The sequence below is a fragment of the Oncorhynchus clarkii genome, chromosome 25 (assembly GCF_045791955.1).
Source record: "Oncorhynchus clarkii lewisi isolate Uvic-CL-2024 chromosome 25, UVic_Ocla_1.0, whole genome shotgun sequence".
Classification (NCBI taxonomy): Eukaryota; Metazoa; Chordata; class Actinopteri; order Salmoniformes; family Salmonidae; genus Oncorhynchus; species Oncorhynchus clarkii.
This window is the reverse complement of record NC_092171.1, coordinates 6755601-6774622: the sequence shown is the minus strand read 5'-3', so window position 1 is coordinate 6774622 and position 19022 is coordinate 6755601. Positions and strand designations below refer to the sequence as shown.

The window sequence follows — 19022 nt, the reverse complement described above, 5'->3', positions numbered from 1 at the left end:
TGATAATACAAGTTGACAAAGGTATAGTTTGAGCAAAGTATAGTTTGAATTTTGAGCATGACAAATTCGTGATGGTACCTGCCCATTAAAACATATTGCAAATGCACAGTGACTTTGAAAAAGTAAGGAAACATAAACAAATGGACATAATGAAATCACCATTTTTTTTCCCGGTTACCAGTTGCACGTGCATTTGCAATATGATTCTATAGTGAAAAAACATCACCAAAGTGACATTCTGAAATCAACCCAAACGAGCGATTGAGATGACCCAGAATCACTGCAAAGCCATCCCGAGTTCATCGGGCCAGTCAATTTCACATTCCTGCAGGATTTTTATAGCATGACAAATTCGTGATGGTAAATGCCCATTGAAACATATTGCAAATGCACGTGCATTTGCAATATGATTCTATAGTGAAAAAACATCACCAAATGGACATGATGAAATCAACACAACGAGTGATGGAAATGAACAACTATCACTACCCAGCCGTCCCGAGTTCATCAGTTCAGTCAATTTTGGCCCCAAAAAAATTGACTTTTGACTTTGACTTTTGACTTCCTATGAAATCATATTGCAAATTGACAAATCATATTCCTTATGCACAAGTTAAAAAAAAAAAATTATGATAATAACATTTTACAAAAGTATATTCATACACTTCTTACACATGATTAATTGTCTTAAAATCGAAACAATTTCGAAAAACGGTCCAGAAAGCACTTTTTTTTAGTTTTTAAAGTTTAAAAAAAAAATCAAATTTTCGACCTTTGACATCCTATTAAACCATATTGCAAATGGACAAAACATATGCCTTATGCACAAGTAAAAAAAATAAAAAATAAATTATGATCATAAAATACGAATAAAGTATGTTGATAAAGTTCTTATACATGTGTAATTGACACAAAAATCAAAAGAATTTTGAAAAACGGTCCAGAAAGCACTTTTTTAAGGATGTGTGAAGTTTTTTACCAAATTTTGACATTTTTGACTTTTGACTTTTGACTTCCTATGAAATCATATTGCAAATGGACAAAACATATGCCTTATGCGCATGTAATTAAAAAAAAAAAAAAAATATGATAACAAAATTGGACAAAAGTATATTCATACAGTTCTTACACATGTGTAATTGACAAAAAAATTGAAAGAATTTCGAAAAACGGCCCAGAAAGCACTTTTTTAAGGGGTGATAAGTTTTTGGAAAAAAAATCCTTTTTTCAAAATGTTGCTTTTGAATGTTGACTTGGGTTGCATTTCCAATATGAAAAACCCCGGTGGAGCGCACTCGCTTGGATTTTTGAAGTGTTACAACTGGCAATTGCCATATGGCATTTGCCATATACTTTGCACGAATCAACGCCGCTTTGGGTGGTATTGGACATCGTGTATATGGTTTGTCCAATGCCAATATGTTGCCATTCATTTTTGTCCAATTCAGGGGGGTATTCCCTTACATAACTTAACCCCCCCCTCCCCCCCCAAAGTCAATACTTTTGCAGCAATTACAGCTGTCTCTATAAGCTTGGCACATCTAGCCACTGGGATTTTGGCAAAAAAGCTCCAGCTCCTTCAAGTTGGAATGGTTCCGCTGGTGTACAGCAATCTTTAAGTCACACCATAGATTCTCAATTGGATTTAGGTCTGGGCTTTGACTAGGCCATTCCAAGACATTTAAATGTTTTCCCTTAAACCACTCAAGTGTTGCTTTGGCAGTATGCTTAGGGTCATTGTCCTGTTGGAAGGTGACCTCCGTTCCAGTCTCAAATCTCTGGAGACTGAAACAGGCTTCCCTCAAGAATTTCCCTGTATTTAGCACCATCCATCATTCCTTCAATTCTGACCAGTTTCCCAGCCCTGTTGATGAAAAACATCCCCATAGCATGATGCTGCCACCACCATGCTTCACTGTAGGGATGTTATTCTCGGGGTGATGAGGTGTTGGTTTTTCGGCAGACATAGCATTTTCCATGATGGCCAAAAAGCTCAATTTTAGTCTCATCTGACCAGAGTACCTTCTTCCATATGTTTGGGGAGTCTCCCGCATTCCTTTTGGCGACCACCAAACATGTTTGCTTATTATTTTCTTCAAGCAATGGCTTTTTTCTGGGCACTCTTCCGTAAAGCCCAGTTCTGTAAAGTGTACGGTTCAAAATGGTCCTATGGACAGATACTCAAATCTCCGCTGTGGAGTTTTGCAGCTCTTTCAGGGTTATCGTTGGTCTCTTTGTTGCCTCTCTGATTAATGCCCTCGCCTGGTCTGTGAGTTTTGGTGGGCGGCCCTCTCTTTGCAGGTTTGTTGTGGTGCCATATTATTTCAATTTTTTACTAATGGATGTAATGGTGCTCCGTGGGATGTTCAAAGTTTCTGATATTTTTTTTATAACCCAACCCTGATCTGTACTTCACAACTTTATACCTGACCTGTTTGGAGGGCTCCTTGGTCTTCACAGTGGTGCCCCTTGCTTAGTGGTGTTGCAGACTATGGGGCCTTTCAGAACAGGTGTATATATACTGAGACCATGTGACATTTAGATTGCACACAGGTGGACTTTATTTAACTAAGTATGTGACTTCTGAAGGTAATTGGTTGCACCACATCTTATTTGGGGTCTTCATAGCAAAGGGGATGAATACATATGCACGCACCACTTTTCCGTTTTTTATTTTGTAGTAATGTTTTTCATTTCACTTCACCAATTTGGACTATTTTGTGCATGTCCATTACATGAAACCCAAATAAAAATCAATTTAAATTAGAGGTTGTAATGCAACAAAATAGGAAAAACGCCAAAGGGGATGAATACTTTTGCAAGGCACCGTATGTTGTATATTTAGTGGAATAGCCAGGACTATCAGCACAGATGTGGACTGCCTTCCCAGCATTTCCATCCCGGACCATAGTGGACATTTTATTTTCTGCTTCAGTCTTTAATCCTGATGTATTAACAGTAGGAAGTAAGAGGACTGTAGTGCGAAGAATGTTGATCGTGCAGGGAACTGTATATTGCATTGTTCAGCCCAGTCCTTTATGTCAGTGAAAGTGGCACCAGTGAACAGCTCTGAAGAAGTTGCAACTTGAGCTCGTGAATGTTGGGGGGTTATGTAGTGGTGTGTGGTCCTCGTCATCATCAGGGGAGCTAAAACTGGTGTCCAGCTGGGAAGGTGAAGACTGTGGATGTTGTGTAGGAAAAGGTGAAGGAGGCTGCTGTTGCTGAGATCTATTTCCCTGATCCTCCTTAGAAAGACAATACACAAAATGATCGAAGCGTTCTAAAATTAAAGAAAAATGACATACTGAATAACACTTTGATATACGGAATCATAGAAAATAATATACCTTGTTCTGGATTACTTACCGAAGACTCAGGGACCCTTTCTGGTTCATCTGGAGGTCTGGACACAGCTGCAAAGCCCATGGACTCAGGAGATCGACCATATTATTAAACATTTAAAAGAGCTTTACTCTTTTACCCATTTAAATCAAAAGATCAATGTGAAATTATTACACATAGATGCTGAATACACAATAGATATTCAATTACTCCAGGTGGTTCTAGGAGACAGGCAGTTCACAGGTTGAAACGTGGTCATACTAATTAACCATGGCAAGCCAACACATCAGACATTGGGAAAAGGTGTGAAAATATCCATTATTTACATGGGTGCCAGATGAGCTTGCTGGTGTTTGGTCCTTTGAAGACCAATCAATTGAGGCCAGAACCTGTGATTCAGATAGGGAAATGTACCTCAGTTACTTGTGACACAATGGAAGTTCATGATACATACACTGTGAATTGTGAAAGGGAGAGGAAGTTGATCTAGTATTGGATATATGCCCATGTGTTATTGTGTTGTGTATTGACAAATAAAAACTTCCATCCTAACACACAAGTCATGTTATACCATTTTTTTAACATCTAATACATTTTCATGGCGCTAAAATTAATTATAGGGGGAGAGTTTACAAATAGGCTACACAATAGACCAGACAATGGCCAATCATATACCCTAGGTGGTTCCAGGGGCCAGGTTTTTTTATTTAAAAAAATATATATATTTAACCTTTATTTTACTTGTTTAACTTATTTCAATCATTGTTATACAGCAGTTCACAGCCTGAAATGTTGTCATGCTAATTAACCATGTCTAGCCAACACATCCGTCATGGGGAATTAGGATTATGAAGAATAGCGAGCAGAATTCCGCAACACTTTTTTGTTTCATTCTATTCTGCAATGTAAGGTGACACTATTGTCTCTTCAACCCCCTTGTCATAAATGCATAGGGAAGATATGTTATCCTGTACATCACAACGCTCACAGTATATGCAAGGATTTTGGACACTGGCCAGCTGGGTAGTAGACTGCAATTTTTACTAGCCCGGGTCCAAAATTTGTGCCATGCAATATTTGAAAAGAGAACATTTCCCTGGTAGGCTAGTTTGGCACATTTTCTACTAGCCCGGTCTGAAAAGTACAAGCCACAGGCTAGCGGGCTAGTTTAATTTCTATCCCTGCCTATTTCTACAGTTGAAGTCGGAAGTTTACATACAGTTACATACGTGGCCAAAAGTTTTGAGAATGTCACAAATATTGATTCTCACAAAGTTTGCTGCTTCAGTGTCTTTAGATATGTTTGTCAGATGTTACTATGGAATACTGAAGTATAATTACAAGCATTTCATAAGTGTCAAAGGCTTTTATTGACAATTACATGAAGTTGATGTAAAGAGTCAATATTTGCAGTGTTTACCCTTCTTTTTCAAGACCTCTGCAATCTGCCCTGGCATGCTGTCAATTAACTTCTGGGCCACATCCTGACTGATGGCAGCCCATTCTTGCATAATCAATGCTTGGAGTTTGTCAGAATTTGTGGGTTTTTGTTTGTCACATTTCACGGATTTCACGGATTTCTTAATCATGAATTCACTGGCAGCGGAGCAGAGCGAGGCATGCGTCCAGCAAACGTCACGAGTCACGTGACCCGTTTTTGCAGCTGTTTCAGTACAGCACTACAGGGGGAGAGGGCAAACTCTGCTGCGGAATTTCTGTATTTTGGGTAAACTTCTCCTTTAAGGTTTTGGATAGGGTAAAAAAAATGGTGTCTACCACAACCCAACCAAGCCGCACTGCTTCTTAACACACCACGTATCCAACCCGGAAGCCAGGGGCACCAATGTGTCGGAGGAAACACTGTGCACCTGGCGACCTGGTAAGCGTGCACTGCGCCCGGCCCGCCACAGGAGTCGCTAGTGCGCGATGAGACAAGGATATCCCTACCGGCTAAACCCTCCCTAACCTGGACGATGCTAGGCCAATTGGGCGTCGCCCCACGGACCTCCCAGGCGCTGCCGGCTGCGACAGAGCCTGGGTGCGAACCTACAGTCTCTGGTGGCACAGCTAGCACTGTGATACAGTGAGGAAAACTGAATTTTGACTGTACTTGGCCTTTAAGTTAAGGGTTAAAGTTTTTGGGTTAAAACATTAAGTTTCCCAAATGGCTAAGTTAAGGCTTGGGATAAGGTTAAAACCAGGGGTTGGAACAGAACCAAAAAACGGAAAATAACAAACATTTTCAAGGAACAGAACCGGGGTCGAAAGTGATCCATACTGTAGTCCCGTCTTGCACCATAGGCTACAATTATCTGTCCATCACGCATGTAAACAACTAGCTTGCCTGCTCTATCCGCTCTGATTGGTGTATTAATTTAATGAGCTAAATGTGAAAAAGTATTGATTTCACAGGTTAAAAAAGGAACAGAAAGGAGCAATATAAACCAGTACCTTTTTTTTTTTTTGAACCGGTTCAGAATTGTATTTTGCTGCTCGGAAAAGTGGACCAGAACAAAAAAAAATAGTGGTTCTGTTCAGAACAAAACAATTGGAAAATAATTTAGGTTCCAACGTCCATTTAAAAATAAATATTAAAAAATCATCCAGTGAATACCACTGGGATTGAACATGCGACTTTCGAATCCAGAGTCATGGGATTACAATCCGAATGGTTAAATGAAGGATTCAAGTTTCTGGATATGGTTACAACATTAAGTTTAGGCATTCATTCTGAATGAATATTTTAAGGGTTAAGGTATCAGATAGGGTTAAAATAAAAAAAATTACAAACACATGTTTATCACTGCGATTGAATACTTACATTTTGGATCCATAGTCATGGGATTACACTTATCTGCCACCCCCATCCATAAAGCCACAGCAAAACCCAAGCCTACTTGATGGTAATAGCTTTCACCGTTGCCCCTAGTGGCTGATTTTGAAGGAATTTCCAGGACAATTTCGAAGTCAATCTTGAGCGATCTGGCTGGGGAAGAGAGGGGAGAGAGGTGGAGAGAGCTAGCCTCACAGCCACCACATCTTCCCACCTCTTCACCTCCTCACCTAGTCCCTGTCTGCTAAGAACCACTCAATCACAGGAGGCTGCTGAGGGGAGAACGGCTCATAGTAATGGCTGGAACGGCGCAAATGGAATGGCATCAAACACCTGGAAACCATGTGTTTGATGTATTTGATACATTCCGCTCCAGCTATTACCACGAGCCCGTCCTCCCCAATTAAGGTGCCACCAAACTCCTGTGCGCCCAATCCCAGGGATTTGACATGAAGGACAGAAACAGAAGGACACATTTTCTCTCCACCTCTTTTTACCATCGAGCTGATTTGTCAAATGACACTCCCCTTGAAATCCCCCCAGATTGTGGATGCATACCAAATGGCACCCCATTCCTTCTATAGTGCACTACTTATGACCAGAGCCCTGTCTGTGGGCCTTGGTCATAAGTAGTGCACTATAAAAGGAAAAGGGTGCCAATCGGGACGCAGGCTGTGTGGGAGTTGCCATGGCACTCCGTATCGCCCGCCCATCTCCCTCAAAGCACTGCCAAGCCAACTCCCGCTTTCCTTTTCTTTTCTTCCTTTCTTTTCTTATATATAGGTATTGTTTTTAAAGATTTTTTGTCTGCCTAGAGAGGGGGAGAAAGTAAAAGTTTTCCTGAAGGACATTTGCACAAAGAGCTTTAACACCCCACCACCCCCCCGCCCGTCGCTAAACACACTCTTTTTACCTCTTTAAATATTGAGAATCATTTCAAATTCCTCCTTCGCCCCCCTTTGATGCTGCATGCCTCCAAACACCTTTGTGACGGGTCTGCGTCCCAAATGGCACCCTATTCCATTTATAGTGCACTGTTGTGCACTTCTTTCGACCAGAGCCCTATGGGGCCTGGTTAAATATAGTGCACCATAAAGGGAATAGGGTGCCATTTGGGACGTAACATATAAGTGGACCATGGCTGAAATATACATGAACCTCAGTTGTTGCGCCGTAGCCTTGTCTTATTACCCAGGATCCCTTGTGTCTGTGCCAGGGGACAGCCTCCCCCGCTCCCCATTGTGTCACTCAGGCTGCCACCACCCCCTCCTCCATGTCAGCTGGAAAATGTCTCCACTAATAGAGAGTCCCTCTCTGGGCCTGGCCTCTGGCCCTTCAGCCCCCTACTAGCCTCCACACACATGCCACAGCTGCAGAGAGAGAGAGAGAGTCCACCTCGCAAACTACGCCACAACAATATAGTACTCTCTCCTCACCCTCCTCTGCTTTAGTGCTGAACACTATATGCACACAGCACAGGCCCCACTCGAGTAGATCACACTGCATGTTCTTCTCTTCAGCCTTTCTCTTTTACAGGGATAAGTCTGGCTTTTTATGTAATGGTATTGCTCAAATGCCTGTATGTTTCTTTTTCTGTTTTTGTGCTGCTATAAAAGATTTGGGTTAGCTGGTAGGTGGGGAGAGCCTGTATGGTGGGCGGCGTTAAAGAAAATACAATTACGAGTTCAAGAGTCAGAGATATAGGCCTACAACATGAATATAGAACATTTTCTCCGAGTGTGTTGCTGAGTGCATATGGTTGTTGGAGAATATGTAAATTGTTGCTAACATGGGCCAAAGCATTGGACTTTCCCTCTTGGTAATTTGCAGAGCCGTCTGGCTCTGATCAGTGTCAGAAATGCTCTTGCGCACACTAGCACACACATGCATCCGTTACAGTTACTAGTTACCTGTCCAAAATTGTAATCACTAACGTAACTTTTGGATTGCCCAAACTCAGTAACGTAGTCTGATTACATTCAGTTACTTTTAGATTATTTTCCCCTTGAGAGGCATTGGAAGAAGACACAATGTATGTAACCAATTGAACGACATCTATTAAAGGCTAAATCAATGTTAAAGTTTACATAGCTGGCCCTATTAATGTAAAATTTTACTTTATGGGTTGGTTATGTAGGCTTCTTCTAGCCCATCACTTTCTACTACATACAGTGCCTTGCGAAAGTATTCGGCCCCCTTGAACTTTGCGACCTTTTGCCACATTTCAGGCTTCAAACATAAAGATATAAAACTGTATTTTTATGTGAAGAATCAACAACAAGTGGGACACAATCATGAAGTGGAACAACATTTATTGGATATTTCAAACTTTTTTAACAAATCAAAAACTGATAAATTGGGCGTGCAAAATTATTCAGCCCCTTTACTTTCAGTGCAGCAAACTCTCTCCAGAAGTTCAGTGAGGATCTCTGAATGATCCAATGTTGACCTAAATGACTAATGATGATAAATACAATCCACCTGTGTGTAATCAAGTCTCCGTATAAATGCACCTGCACTGTGATAGTCTCAGAGGTCCGTCAAAAGCGCAGAGAGCATCATGAAGAACAAGGAACACACCAGGCAGGTCCGAGATACTGTTGTGAAGAAGTTTAAAGCCGGATTTGGATACAAAAATATTTCCCAAGCTTTAAACATCCCAAGGAGCACTGTGCAAGCGATAATATTGAAATGGAAGGAGTATCAGACCACTGCAAATCTACCAAGACCTGGCCGTCCCTCTAAACTTTCAGCTCATACAAGGAGAAGACTGATCAGAGATGCAGCCAAGAGGCCCATGATCACTCTGGATGAACTGCAGAGATCTACAGCTGAGGTGGGAGACTCTGTCCATAGGACAACAATCAGTCGTATATTGCACAAATCTGGCCTTTATGGAAGAGTGGCAAGAAGAAAGCCATTTCTTAAAGATATCCATACAAAGTGTTGTTTAAAGTTTGCCACAAGCCACCTGGGAGACACACCAAACATGTGGAAGAAGGTGCTCTGGTCAGATGAAACCAAAATTGAACTTTTTGGCAACAATGCAAAACGTTATGTTTGGCGTAAAAGCAACACAGCTGAACACACCATCCCCACTGTCAAACATGGTGGTGGCAGCATCATGGTTTGGGCCTGCTTTTCTTCAGCAGGGACAGGGAAGATGGTTCAAATTGATGGGAAGATGGATGGAGCCAAATACAGGACCATTCTGGAAGAAAACCTGATGGAGTCTGCAAAAGACCTGAGACTGGGACAGAGATTTGTCTTCCAACAAGACAATGATCCAAAACATAAAGCAAAATCTACAATGGAATGGTTCAAAAATAAACATATCCAGGTGTTAGAATGGCCAAGTCAAAGTCCAGACCTGAATCCAATCGAGAATCTGTGGAAAGAACTGAAAACTGCTGTTCACAAATGCTCTCCATCCAACCTCACTGAGCTCAAGCTGTTTTGCAAGGAGGAATGGGAAAAAAATTCAGTGTCTCGATGTGCAAAACTGATAGAGACATACTCCAAGCGACTTACAGCTGTAATCGCAGCAAAAGGTGGCGCTGCAAAGTATTAACTTAAGGGGGCTGAATAATTTTGCACGCCCAATTTTTCAGTTTTTGATTTGTTAAAAAAGTTTGAAATATCCAATAAATGTCGTTCCACTTCATGATTGTGTCCCACTTGTTGTTGATTCTTCACAAAAAAATACAGTTTTATATCTTTATGTTTGAAGCCTGAAATGTGGCAAAAGGTCGCAAAGTTCAAGGGGGCCGAATACTTTCGCAAGGCACTGTATAATAATACGATTAAATTATGTCTTTACATTTAAAACCAAAGTCTATCAGGATTCCAGTCATTCCAATAAATGTTATACCCCTTGATCTTCAAGAAATATGGAAGTATAGATCAGCCAAATTGTATTACCTGAGCATAACCCCAAAACTAAGGATTTATAGGCCAGCCCTACTCTGTTGATTGATTTTCTTGTCACGGAGGACTAATTGGGCTCATTGATTCGAGTTGAAAAATAAATGCTGTGCTCATGGAATGGCAGTCACCGAGCACTACGAAAAAGTGCTATTTACGGTGCCTTGCAAAAGTATTCACCCCCTTTGGCGTTTTTCCTATTTTGTTTCATTACAACCTGTAATTTAAATGTATTTTTATTTGGAAACATGTTGCGTGCATATTGTAATGGTTGTCGTATGAAGGAGAAGAGGAGGACCAATGCGCAGCGTGGTATGTGTCCATATTTATTAAAATGAACACGGAAATAACAAAAAATACCAAAGAGAAACGACCGAAAACAGTTCTGGCTGGTGCAGACACACAACAGAAAACAATCACCCACGAAACACAATAGAAAACAGGCTCCCTAAATATGGTTCTCAATCAGGGACAACGATTGACAGCTGCCTCTGTTTGAGAACCATACCAGGCCAAACACAGAAATAGCAAATTATAGAAAAACTAACCTAGACAACCCACCAACTCACGCCCTGACCATACTAAAACAAAGACATAACAAAAGAACTAAGGTCAGAATGTGACACATACTGTATGTACTGTACAGTATTCACCCCTTTGCTATGAAGCCCCTAAATAAGAGCTGGTGCAACCAATTACCTTCAGAAGTCACGTAATTATGTTAAATAAAGTCCACCTGTGTGCAATCTAAGTGTCACATGATTTGTCACATGATCTCAGTATGTACAGTTGAAGACGGAGGTTTACATACACCTTAGCCAAATACATTTAAACTCAATTTTAATCCTAGTAAAAATTCCCTGTCTTAGGTCTGTTAGGATCACCACTTTATTTTAAGAATGTGAAATGTCAGAATAATAGTAGAGAGAATGATTTATTTCAGATTTTATTTATTTTATCACATTCCCAGTGGGTCAGAAGTTTACATACTCTCAATAAGTATTAGGTAGCATTGCCTTTAAATTGTTTAACTTGGGTCAACTTGGGTGGCCTTCCACAAGCTTCGCACAATAAGTTGGCTGAATTTTGGCCCATTCCTCCTGACAGAGCTGGTGTAACTTTTATTTTATTTTATTTATTTCACCTTTATTTAACCAGGTAGGCAAGTTGAGAACAAGTTCTCATTTACAATTGCGACCTGGCCACGATAAAGCAAAGCAGTTCGACACATACAACAACACAGAGTTACACATGGAGTAAAACAAACATACAGTCAATAATACAGTATAAACAAGTCTATATACGATGTGAGCAAATGAGGTGAGATAAGGGAGGTAAAGGCAAAAAAAGGCCATGGTGGCAAAGTAAATACAATATAGCAAGTAAAACACTGGAATGGTAGATTTGCAGTGGAAGAATGTGCAAAGTAGAAATAAAAATAATGGGGTGCAAAGGAGCAAAATAAATATATAAATAAAATAAATACAGTAGGGAAAGAGGTAGTTGTTTGGGCTAAATTATAGGTGGGCTATGTACAGGTGCAGTAATCTGTGAGCTGCTCTGACAGCTGGTGCTTAAAGCTAGTGAGGGAGATAAGTGTTTCCAGTTTCAGAGATTTTTGTACTTCGTTCCAGTCATTGGCAGCAGAGAACTGGAAGGAGAGGCGGCCAAAGAAAGAATTGGTTTTGGGGGTGACTAGAGAGATATACCTGCTGGAGCGTGTGCTACTGGTGGGAGATGCTATGGTGACCAGCGAGCTGAGATAAGGGGGGACTTTACCTAGCAGGGTCTTGTAGATGACATGGAGCCAGTGGGTTAGGTGACGAGTATGAAGCGAGGGCCAGCCAACGAGAGCGTACAGGTCGCAATGGTGGGTAGTATATGGGGCTTTGGTGACAAAACGGATTGCACTGTGATAAACTGAGTCAGGTTTGTAGGCCTCCTTGCTCGCACACGCTTTTTCAGTTCTGCCCACACATTTTCTAAAGGATTGAGGTCAGGGCCTTGTGACGGCCACTCCAATACCTTGACTTTGTTGTCCTTAAGCAATTTTGACACAACTTTGGAGGTATGCTTGGGATCATTGTCCATTTGGAAGACCCATTTGCGACCAAGCTTTAATGTCTTGAGATGTTGCTTCAATATATATCCACATAATTTGCAGTTGCAAATTGTAGTCTGGCCTTTTTATGGCGGTTTTGGAGCAGTGGCTTCTTCCTTGCTGAGCGGCCTTTCAGGTTGACTGGTACTATATACAGTGCCTTGCGAAAGTATTCGGCCCCCTTGAACTTTGCGACCTTTTGCCACATTTCAGGCTTCAAACATAAAGATATAAAACTGTATTTTTTTGTGAAGAATCAACAACAAGTGGGACACAATCATGAAGTGGAACGACATTTATTGGATATTTCAAACTTTTTTAACAAATCAAAAACTGAAAATTGGGCGTGCAAAAATTATTCAGCCCCCTTAAGTTAATACTTTGTAGCGCCACCTTTTGCTGCGATTACAGCTGGAAGTCGCTTGGGGTATGTCTCTATCAGTTTTGCACATCGAGAGACTGAATTTTTTTCCCATTCCTCCTTGCAAAACAGCTCGAGCTCAGTGAGGTTGGATGGAGAGCATTTGTGAACAGCAGTTTTCAGTTCTTTCCACAGATTCTCGATTGGAATCAGGTCTGGACTTTGACTTGTCCATTCTAACACCTGGATATGTTTATTTTTGAACCATTCCATTGTAGATTTTGCTTTATGTTCTGGATCATTGTCTTGTTGGAAGACAAATCTTCGTCCCAGTCTCAGGTCTTTTGCAGACTCCATCAGGTTTTCTTCCAGAATGGTCATGTATTTGGCTCCATCCATCTTCCCATCAATTTTAACCATCTTCCCTGTCCCTGCTGAAGAAAAGCAGGCCCAAACCATGATGCTGCCACCACCATGTTTGACAGTGGGGATGGTGTGTTCAGGGTGATGAGCTGTGTTGCTTATACGCCAAACATAACGTTTTGCATTGTTGCCAAAAAGTTCAATTTTGGTTTCATCTGACCAGAGCACCTTCTTCCACATGTTTGGTGTGTCTCCTAAATGGCTTGTGGCAAACTTTAAACGACACTTTTTATGGATATCTTTAAGAAATGGCTTTCTTCTTGCCACTCTTCCATAAAGGCCAGATTTGTGCAATATACGGCTGATTGTTGTCCTATGGACAGAGTCTCCCACCTCAGCTGTAGATCTCTGCAGTTCATCCAGAGTGATCATGGGCTTCTTGGCTGCATGTCTTCTCCTTGTATGAGCTGAAAGTTTAGAGGGACGGCCAGGTCTTGGTAGATTTGCAGTGTTCTGATACTCCTTCCATTCCAATATTATCGCTTGCACAGTGCTCCTTGGGATGTTTAAAGCTTGGGAAATCTTTTTGTATCCAAATCCGGCTTTAAACTTCTTCACAACAGTATCTCGGACCTGCCTGGTGTGTTCCTTGTTCTTCATGATGCTCTCTGCGCTTTTGACGGACCTCTGAGACTATCACAGTGCAGGTGCATTTATACGGAGACTTGATTACACACAGGTGGATTGTATTTATCATCATTAGTCATTTAGGTCAACATTGGATCATTCAGAGATCCTCACTGAACTTCTGGAGAGAGTTTGCTGCACTGAAAGTAAAGGGGCTGAATAATTTTGCACGCCCAATTTTTCAGTTTTTGATTTGTTAAAAAAGTTTGAAATATCCAATAAATGTCGTTCCACTTCATGATTGTGTCCCACTTGTTGTTGATTCTTCACAAGAAAATACAGTTTTATATCTTTATGTTTGAAGCCTGAAATGTGGCAAAAGGTCGCAAAGTTCAAGGGGGCCGAATACTTTCGCAAGGCACTGTAAGTCCACAAAAGTCTATCAAAAGTGTGCTCCTTTGAGCATGTGTCCATTAGGCCTATGGAATTGTATTTTTTACCAGCACGAATTAGATTTAGCAATAGAAGGCCCACTTCTATTCCATAGGCTGGGATCTGCAGCTGTTGCAAGAGTGCATTTTTCACTGGCTTTTCACTGGTTTCAAAGACAATGATTGATAGGCAGCTTAAAATTCTTGAATTAAACCATTATTGGTTTCAAATATACATTTAGATTTGTGAACAGCCATCCACAACAACCACAATCCGTAAGGTGCAAATAGCTCAATGAGAGCAGTAGTGTGATTCACATCAATGCGCAATATAGATATCATTAATAAGTGATATCCGTATTGCCGTAGACTACACCACCGCTGTCATCCTTACCTCCAAGTGTTTATTCAAGTTGGATAATCTTTGGATGCCGACAGCAGTCGTACCATTGGAAGACATAGCCTGGACTGTAGCTTACAAAAGCCCATTCCTGCTCTTTTCCCGCGATCCATCAAACACATTTGGTGTGTCATCATAGTGGTCTCTGACTTGTGGTCCGACTCGCTCAGATGGAACAAACTTAAACTTGTGCCTTTTTTTCAATGCTGATTTGAATGTCATTGAGAAGACAGAGAAGTGTCAAAGGTCGTTTTAAAAGTAATCCATCAAAGTAATCATCTAGTTTCTCAAAAGTATCTGTAATCTGATTACAATATTTTTGCTGGTAACGTAATGGATTACAGTCACTGTTTTTTGTTGTTCTGATCCCTCACATGTAATCCGTTACTCTCCAACCCTGCATGCATGCACGGATGCACGCACACAAACGCATACACACACACACATTCTATCGGTTGTTCATCCATACACTTCCTTTACCGGTCTCATGGGCTTTGGGGACAGATTTTACTACAGTGCTTTGCTCCCATTTTCCAGTTTTGCATCCTATTAAGCTTTTATGGCCCTCCGGCCCAGCTTGAGCCTTTAGAATTACTTTATAAAGTGCGAAAGACCGGCTAGGCCGTTAGGCCTCTGACACACACACAGTTTCACACACACACACACAGACACCCACACACACACACACACACACACACACACACACACACACACACACACACACACACACACACACACACACACACACACACACACACACACACACACACAGAGAGAACAAGGAGGGATATTATGGCTCCGTATTCTGCCTTTACATCTGTTGCCTCTAGTAGGCTATAACCTTGTCCAGTACTATTGGCCATCAATCAGTTGCACAAGCGTCTCCGGACTTTGGCAGGAGACGCTTCCTCCTTAGTCATTTTGTTCCATCGTCTTTGCAAAGCTGAATGCGTGGACTTGGATAGAATGGCAGCGAAGCAATTTTTCCTAGCTAGACTGGGAAACCGCTACTCTAGCCTCTGAAGGTTAATTAAAAGGGTTTTAGGCTATACTATACTGTATTCTCCCTTTGGCACCATCCACAACCTATACCACAGGCAGCCTACTTACTGCATCATGTATTAAAAATGTAGCAAACTAAAAGTTTATAAAAAGAGGGGAGAAAGAGAGATGAGGAATGAGCCCAAACCTTTAGAGAAACACACAGAACACAGAGTCCTATCAGCCTATCAGGCTACAGAGTTCTACGTTGGCCAAACAGTTATTGCTTGTCAGGCTTCTTTTTATGTGACTAGCCCTATTTGGGTTTTAACGAGCAGCTAGCAGAGAGGTGAGAACAGAAAGATTGAGGAGAAAGAAAAGGGGGAGAGAGGGAGAGAGAGAAGGCTTTTCAGAGCTTCTCTTCAGTCCTAATTGGGCTTGTGAGCGAGGGGCACGAGGGGTCCCACTTGAAACAGGAAGAACAGGCAGGCAGGCTTCCTCTCTCTCTCTCTTTCTTGTTTTCGTTCTCTCTCTCACTCTCAGGTGGAGTGCCTATCTCTTTCAGTGTCTGGTGTGAGGTCAATGTGTTCCCATGATATTTCTATATGTTCTGAATCACAAATCACTCCTGTCTACATCAAATACTGAAACTCTCCCTTCTGCCACGACAAAGGGAGGGATACCTGCACAGTGTGTGTGTGTGTGTGTGTGTGTGTGTGTGTGTGTGTGTGTGTGTGTGTGTGTGTGTGTGTGTGTGTGTGTGTGTGTGTGTGTGTGTGTGTGTGTGTGTGTGTGTGTGTGTGTGTGTGTGTGTGTGTGCGTGTGTGTGTGTGAGACTGTGTGTTGGCCTTTGTGAGTGCATACTTGCGTGTTAAAGAACAACTCTCCAAATGTCTTTTTGGCAAGTAAAACGTAAAACGTTCGTGAATCCTTGTACCACATCATTTGCCTACAACCAACCACCAGAGGCTGATTGTATCTGTCTGTGTGGGTTTCAGTCCTTCCTGATTGAACTCCCTTAGAAAAGCTCTGCTCAGTGTCTCATGCGGCAGCAGGAGATTGGCAGTTTGCAGTGGCCTGATAAAGTTACAGTATCAATCAGAGGCTGTTTTGGGGGGAGGGGAGGGGGCGGGAGGGATGGGAGCATCTGGGGGTGGAAGGACACTTCAGGAAGGTTTTTTTGACAACAAGTTTCCGCTCTTTTCTGGTAGACAGCAAGGTGTGTGTGTGTGTGTGTGTGTGTGTGTGTGTGTGTGTGTGTGTGTGTGTGTGTGTGTGTGTGTGTGTGTGTGTGTGTAGCTCTACCATTTGCAGTAATAGCAGTCAGGCTCCAGTGTAATGTACTGTAGCTAGTCCCTGTTTTTTTGTGTCAGTGGGCTGCGTGTGTTTTATATTCTCTATCCCCTGTCTACCCCGGCCACACAACACAACACACACACACACACATCTTCCTCAGGGACAGTTTTATGGCTGTGCTCTATGGCCTCCTTGTCACTGGACCACAATGGGCCTTACATATATACAAGGAGGGTGAGAGATTGTGGTAGTGCTGTCGCTCCTCTGCTGACTCCCAGTTGAATCTGACAGAGACAGAGAGAGAGAGATAAACAGACATACAGGCAATGCGGGCTCACCTTATATTCACACACACACACACACACACACGCTCGGCTGCCTTGGGAACACCACTATGCCTCAGGTCACTGAGCATGCCCAGTTTGGAACAAAACCACGATAGATAAATAACCTTTAACAAAGGACAATTGGTATGCGAAAACATCACGCACATGTGCTTTACATTGCTGTACGCTACAGGTTCATCATGCTTTCGGTGATGGTGTTACATTTGTGCTAGAGAGCCAGCGCAGGAGAGAGAAGAGAGTGTGTGTGTGTGTGTGTGTGTGTGTGTGTGTGTGTGTGTGTGTGTGTGTGTGTGTGTGTGTGTGTGTGTGTGTGAGAGATAGGTGGAAAGAAATGCAAATTGAATTCAGTGGGCAGCATTGTGTTTGAAACATCTCATTAGCTTCGGCATCAGATTTAGCGTGGCCTGGTGAAATGTATTTCTGTGTCACTCTCTTAGAGGGAGTCCTGCTGCCGTGACAACAATGCTCACTGTTTCTCCCCTCTCAGCCCATAACACCTACTGTATCTCTGTGTGAGTGTGTGTGTGAGTGTGTGTGTGTGTGTGTGTGTGTGTACATGCATAGATCTCAGACAATGACCTAACACCTCGCCTCCCTCTCTATCTCCACAGTCAACTCGGGAGACGGCATCGACTACAGCCAGCAGAAGAGGGAGAACATCGGAGACCTGATCCAGGAGACCTTGGAGGTGTTTGAGCGCTACGGGGGTGAGGACGCCTTCATCAACATCAAATACATGGTGCCCACCTACGAGTCCTGCATGCTCAACTAGCTGGATGGACACCGCCGCGAAGACCCAGCATCACTAACTCACCCCCCCCAACCCTTTCTTCCCCCTCCCCAACTCATCCTAACTTGAGCCAACCTCTCTCTACGCTACCTTTTTTTGACCCATTAAATGACTAAACCGCAAGTCATTATTATTTTTTCACCTGTCTGTGTCATTTGGGAATGTGCACCGTATATTTCTACAACTGTCATACGCTTCTTTTGTCCGTTTCTTTGTCACTTCACTTGTGAACGGGGGTTCAGGTACGAAAGCAGAACAAAAGAACACTCGCTCAAATGAATTCTCATTAAAAAGCAATATTGTCAGATGCATCTTCCTACATGTTGCTGTATTTGAATGGGTTTCTCGTTGGTGTAGACTAGACACTAAACGACCTACTCTTTTCTACTAGTTCCAGCTACTGGTTTTTGTTTGTTCCTGTGAATGAGAGTACCTCTATGTACATGTACATTTGACCCTTTGGGCACAACTCAAAAATACCTTTACATAACAGCTGCTGAAATAATATGCAGCTGGACCCAATTATTACAAAATAATCTTACAATATATCCCTGGAATTCAAATCCGAACCTCGAAACCAGTTCCACAGCTTTTTGTCCCCCAGGTGGGTGCAATTAATTATCAGGTAGAACAGAAAACCAGGGGTAGTCCGGACTTTGTACGGTAAGATTTGAATACCCCTGCCATATATCATAGTAACGGTTTATGAATGTAATAACAATAAAAATAGTAATACTTCTAATAATAGTGTTATTGTGTAGAACGGAAGGCAGACGGACCCCTGCTACGACAGCTGCTGGAAAATCTCCGCCCTCCTTCCCATGCTGGAGCGTGCCCAAACATGTTGGTGAAATGCCTGGTGGAATGAGGGCTAGCAGCATTCCTAGGTGCCGCTCACTCGTTGTCACAGAACACAGTAACCTGTGTGTGTTTCTGTGAGTGTGAGACTGTGTGAATGCGTACTTATGCATGCGTGTACTCATACCTGTGTGTACATGTGTCACGTACGTGGGCATGGTGTTTACCTCCGACACGCTGCGCCCTGACCCGGTAGGGAAGCAACACAAGTCCGTTTATTCTACAGCCTTGCCTCTCACACCAACCCAGTCACACCATCATTGTGTCTCGTCAGTCCTCTCTCTAAGGCTTGCCTTGTTGTAGCCTAGAGTACAGTACTTAATTAGATAGCTCACTCAACAATAGCCTCTCCCCGACAATAATGGCCG

At 42.3% G+C, this 19022-nt stretch overlaps 1 protein-coding gene across 1 annotated transcript in view; it reads left to right on the top strand.

The window, feature by feature from the left end:
- Positions 1-18095, top strand: part of LOC139383359 (PARK2 co-regulated) — a 245887-nt gene extending 227792 nt beyond the window's left edge. Inside the window, exon 5 of the mRNA XM_071127870.1 lies at positions 17618-18095. Within this exon, the coding sequence (XP_070983971.1) occupies positions 17618-17778 (161 nt within the window). The 3' untranslated portion in view covers positions 17779-18095. The remainder of the gene's footprint in view (positions 1-17617) is intronic.
- The last annotated feature ends 927 nt before the right edge of the window (positions 18096-19022 follow it).